At 56.0% G+C, this 4,747-nt stretch overlaps 1 protein-coding gene across 1 annotated transcript; it reads left to right on the forward strand.

Annotated features, from left to right (window-relative positions):
• Window positions 1-859: 859 nt before the first annotated feature.
• On the forward strand, window positions 860-4,741 carry ZIC1 (Zic family member 1). Its single transcript, XM_011968923.1, has 3 exons — window positions 860-1,908; window positions 3,376-3,539; window positions 4,213-4,741. The coding sequence occupies exons 1-3, from the start codon at window positions 927-929 to the stop codon at window positions 4,408-4,410; spliced, it is 1,344 nt and encodes a 447-aa protein (XP_011824313.1). The 5' UTR covers window positions 860-926; the 3' UTR covers window positions 4,411-4,741.
• The last annotated feature ends 6 nt before the right edge of the window (window positions 4,742-4,747 follow it).

The raw sequence follows: 4,747 nt of genomic DNA on the forward strand, positions 1-4,747 counted from the left end.
AGGCGGGCGGGCCAATGAGCTGCGCGCGGCGCCTCGGCGCGCCCTCCGTTGGCGCGGCAGCTGCGGGCGGGGGGAGTGCAAACGCACCAATGGGCGCCAGCGTCGGCAGCACGTGACACCTCCCCCTGCTCCCATTCATCAAGGGGGGGACGGTGTCGTCCTTTCAATTCATTTATCTGCAGGAATGATTGCTGCTATCAGTCTCGCGCTCACCGCCCGGCTGAGGAGGTGAAAGTTTCTCCCCAGGAAGATAAACCGCAAAAGACAATATTGTGCATGATTTGCGCCTTTTCTTTGGCTTTTTCTTTCTTTCTTCTCCCCCCACCCACTTTTTTTTTTTTTTTTTTTTTTTTTTTTTTGCAAAAAGCAGAGAGGGAAAAAAGGAGAGTGAAGGAGCGAGGAGGCGAGCGTGAGAGAAAGGAGAGAGAGAGAAAAGAAAGAGCGAGGGGCTAGTGGAGAAGTGAGGAGGGGCGCGCGGCGCAAGGCGGAGAGAGAGCGAAGCTGTCGCGGCTCTGGCGCTCACATTCCTCTATGCTACAAATCCAGGAGGAAGTTTTTTTGGGGGGCTGAGATGCTCCATGCCTTTCCCCGGGCAGCCTTGACGCGCGGCCCTCCCGGCAGAGACTAAGCGGCGAGAAAGTGCGAGCTGGGCCGGCAGGGTCTGCCTGGCGGGCGCTAGAGCCTGTCTTACTCGCGGCCCGCAGCCGTCCGGCTACTTTGCGTTTGGCCGGGCCAACGCCCGGGCGCGCCGCGCCGTTGCCTGCAGGCTAGGACTTCGCGAGGTGGGTCGACTCCCCCTCCCTCCTCCTCTTCTTCCTCTTCTTCCTCCTCCTCTTGTTCCTCCTCCTCCTCCTCCCGATTTTCCCTCCTCGGCTGGCGAGGGTGGGGGGGGCGGGGGAGGCCGGGGCTCGCCCCGAGCAGCCACGATGCTCCTGGACGCCGGCCCCCAGTACCCAGCGATCGGCGTGACCACCTTTGGCGCGTCCCGCCACCACTCCGCGGGCGACGTGGCCGAACGAGACGTGGGCCTGGGCATCAACCCGTTCGCCGACGGCATGGGCGCCTTCAAGCTCAACCCTAGTTCGCACGAGCTGGCTTCGGCCGGCCAGACAGCCTTCACGTCGCAGGCGCCAGGCTACGCGGCTGCTGCGGCCCTGGGCCATCACCATCACCCGGGCCACGTCGGCTCCTATTCCAGCGCAGCCTTCAACTCCACGCGGGACTTTCTGTTCCGCAACCGGGGTTTTGGCGACGCGGCGGCGGCAGCCAGCGCACAGCACAGCCTCTTTGCTGCATCGGCCGGGGGCTTCGGGGGCCCACACGGCCACACGGACGCCGCGGGCCACCTCCTCTTCCCCGGGCTTCACGAGCAGGCTGCCGGCCACGCGTCGCCTAACGTGGTCAACGGGCAGATGAGGCTCGGCTTCTCGGGGGACATGTACCCGCGACCGGAGCAGTACGGCCAGGTGACCAGCCCGCGTTCCGAGCACTATGCTGCGCCGCAGTTGCACGGCTACGGGCCCATGAACGTGAACATGGCCGCGCATCACGGCGCTGGCGCCTTCTTCCGCTACATGCGCCAACCCATCAAGCAAGAGCTCATCTGCAAGTGGATCGAGCCCGAGCAGCTGGCCAACCCCAAAAAGTCGTGCAACAAAACTTTTAGCACCATGCACGAGCTAGTCACGCACGTCACCGTGGAGCACGTAGGTGGCCCGGAGCAGAGTAATCACATCTGCTTCTGGGAGGAGTGTCCGCGCGAGGGCAAGCCCTTCAAAGCCAAATACAAACTGGTTAACCACATCCGCGTGCACACGGGGGAGAAGCCCTTTCCCTGCCCCTTCCCTGGCTGTGGCAAGGTCTTCGCGCGCTCCGAGAACTTAAAGATCCACAAAAGGACGCACACAGGTACGGAAACAGCTGCAGGACCCCTACCCATTCCCACTTGGGCCTGGGACCCAAACCGAAAGTCAGCGGCCAGGTCGCACAAACGCAGCCTCGGTGGGATCCCGGGCGTCAGGTTCCGGCAGGCAGGCAGGGAAATTGTGCGCTGATTTTTAGTTTGGGGCTTCAAATTACGGGAAAAAAAATCATATATATATATATATAAAAAAAACCACACAGAGGGCGGACGAGAAGGATCTGGGGAGACAGATTTTTTTAAATGAGAAACATAAAAGGTCGGAGAACAGGAAGCCAAACCTGGTTTGGCGGAGACCTTGGTGCTTTCGAAGCCGGGGAAAGTGGCTGGCTCCGGGCAGCCGCGGAGGCGCCAGCTGCTCAGGCTGCAGACAAATCTAAACGCTTGCTTGCTGCCAACATCTCTCTCCGTGCACTTCACTGAGGACTTTGCCAAAGGAATGAGCTGAGGAAATTGAGGAGGCCGGATTAAGGGCGTAGAAAGAAACAAAATAGAGACAGAAAGAATTGAGACAGAGTGGGGAAAAGAAATAATTTGGGGTTACGGAGACTTTTGGAGATTTATGCACATTTGAAGAGTTCAGTTTTAGTAGTGACTAGTTTTAAGAGTGGGCTTGAGGTATGGAGAAAGCCCGAGGAAGGCAAGGAAGACCTTTTTGTCCGTTAGACTCCGTGAGGGTGGTTTTCAAAACACCGGATTCGCCGTTTTGGCCTTTAAAAATAATTAAGACACAGGTCCGGAACAGTTAAAAAAAAAAAAAAGTTCCCGCGAGCTCAGGGTTGTAGCCTGGCATCAGGCAAAACTTTCTGGGCCCCCTGCCCCCAGGAGGCCAGGAATTGGGTCTGCTTTCCTATTCTGATTTTCCCGGGTGAGGTCTGAGAACCGTGCTTGGGACTTCGGGTTTAACGCCTGAGTCAGGGAAGAATTTGCGGCGTTGAGTTTTCTACCGCCCAGATTACGCTAAAAAATGCGAGTGTATGTAGGGAGTGGGGTGGGTTGGAGGAGGCGACGAGGGGATGCGGAGCGTCGGGGAGGGGGCAGGGGGAGGAGAGAAAAGCAATAGGGCAGGAGAATAAGCCGCAAACGTGAAAACTAGAAATCGGGAGCCAGGTGGAAGCAATTCGAAATCGTGTATATAACTCTGGGTAATACGAGTTTCCAGACCTGATGCTAAAAACTGACTCCTCCTCCTCCTATTTTTTTTTAAACCTAAAAATAAAATGTAGATCTAATTGTATTAGGGATTAAAATAGAGTTAAAATATTTATAATTCAACTGCAGATGTAAGAATTTATTGACGTTCCGGGTTTTTAAACTTGCAAAAAGCGCTAATCCTGGGCTGCTGGCTTTTTTTTTTTTTTTTTTTTTTTTTTAAATTTCATTTGTTTAGTTTTTGAAAAACGGCCGCAGGATTTTTTTCTAATTAGACCCCTTTCATTCTACTTTCGCACCAGGGGAGAAGCCCTTCAAGTGCGAGTTTGAGGGCTGTGACCGGCGCTTCGCTAACAGCAGCGACCGCAAGAAGCACATGCACGTGCACACGAGCGACAAGCCCTATCTTTGCAAGATGTGCGACAAGTCCTACACGCATCCCAGTTCGCTGCGCAAACACATGAAGGTAATCGCCGCGCTCTCGTCGTCCCCTTTGAGGCAGGAGCTCTCTTGGCTCTCGGCTTGGGGTCGAGCGGAGAGTGGCAGCCAGGCAGTGGCGGGAGCCAGAGGAAGCGGGAAGGCAAAGGTTCCACTCAGTGGAGCTGGGCAGAGAGGGTAGGGCGGGACCTGGAAAAGGGGATGGGAGTGCCCAAGGCCGTTTTAAATTCTTGGTTTCATAATCAAAGTTAAAAGAGGCGAGTATGAGCAAAGGCCGCCACTGAATTTGGCCCGGAGCTAGGGCTTTTGCTGGGGGTTGACGCTGCCGAAACTGCGGCCCTTGCTGCTGGCCGGTGAGACTCAAGAGTTGGACTCCTGCGCCCAGGCCTGAGCTCCGGCTCACCTAAACACGGGCAAGCAAAGTTCAGGGAAAGAAAGTGCAGTCTCTAGCCTCAAATCCACGCTCCCACTTCCGAGACCTATTTTTCTTTTGTGAGTCTTGGGGACGCTGACTTTCCCGGGAGCACGGTGTCTGCAGGCCTGTGAAAGGGCACCAAGCCCAAGGTCCCGCTGATCGGGCCTCGCCTGTGTTCAGGGGGCTCCAAGAGGTCCAGGAGGAAGGGCACTCGCGGCAGTCGCCACTCTAGGCGGCCGCCACACTAGCTCTTTATGTCCGTAAAAACGCGACTTTATTCCTGCAGGTCCACGAATCCTCCTCGCAGGGCTCGCAGCCTTCGCCGGCCGCCAGCTCCGGCTACGAATCCTCCACGCCTCCCACCATCGTGTCTCCCTCCACAGACAACCCGACCACCAGCTCCTTATCTCCCTCCTCCTCCGCAGTCCACCACACAGCCGGCCACAGCGCGCTCTCTTCCAATTTTAACGAATGGTACGTTTAAAATCAGAAACAAAACACCGAACAAAACCCTATTTAAGAGACTGATCACACACGTATACACAACATTACTGAAAGAACCCTGCGAATCAAAACAACCCCCCACACAGACCCCGCAATCCTTTTTAAAAAATCTGCCAATAGACCCAGGACGAGTAACAGAGGAAGTATCAACCTTTAAAAATTTCCTTTCGCTTTCATTATTTTTCCTTTTTTGGCGAAGGCTTGGTACCCAAGGTGCGGTAGGGGGTCTAGGGGGAGGAGGCCACCTGACCAAATGCCGCCAACCCCGAGGGCCAGTTTCTTGTCGGATCCGTACGGGCTCTCTGGGGCTTCGGCTT

The sequence above is a fragment of the Mandrillus leucophaeus genome, unplaced genomic scaffold (genome assembly GCF_000951045.1).
Source record: "Mandrillus leucophaeus isolate KB7577 unplaced genomic scaffold, Mleu.le_1.0 Scaffold866, whole genome shotgun sequence".
NCBI classification, from domain to species: domain Eukaryota; kingdom Metazoa; phylum Chordata; class Mammalia; order Primates; family Cercopithecidae; genus Mandrillus; species Mandrillus leucophaeus.

Bases quoted from the DNA above. Each gene is read 5' to 3' on its own strand.
- ZIC1 (XM_011968923.1), top strand. From the start codon at position 927: ATGCTCCTGGACGCCGGCCCCCAGTACCCAGCGATCGGCGTGACCACC. The intron at 1,909-3,375 runs GTACGGAAACAG...CTTTCGCACCAG, and splicing joins CCACAAAAGGACGCACACAG to GGGAGAAGCCCTTCAAGTGC. The intron at 3,540-4,212 runs GTAATCGCCGCG...TTATTCCTGCAG, and splicing joins CGCTGCGCAAACACATGAAG to GTCCACGAATCCTCCTCGCA.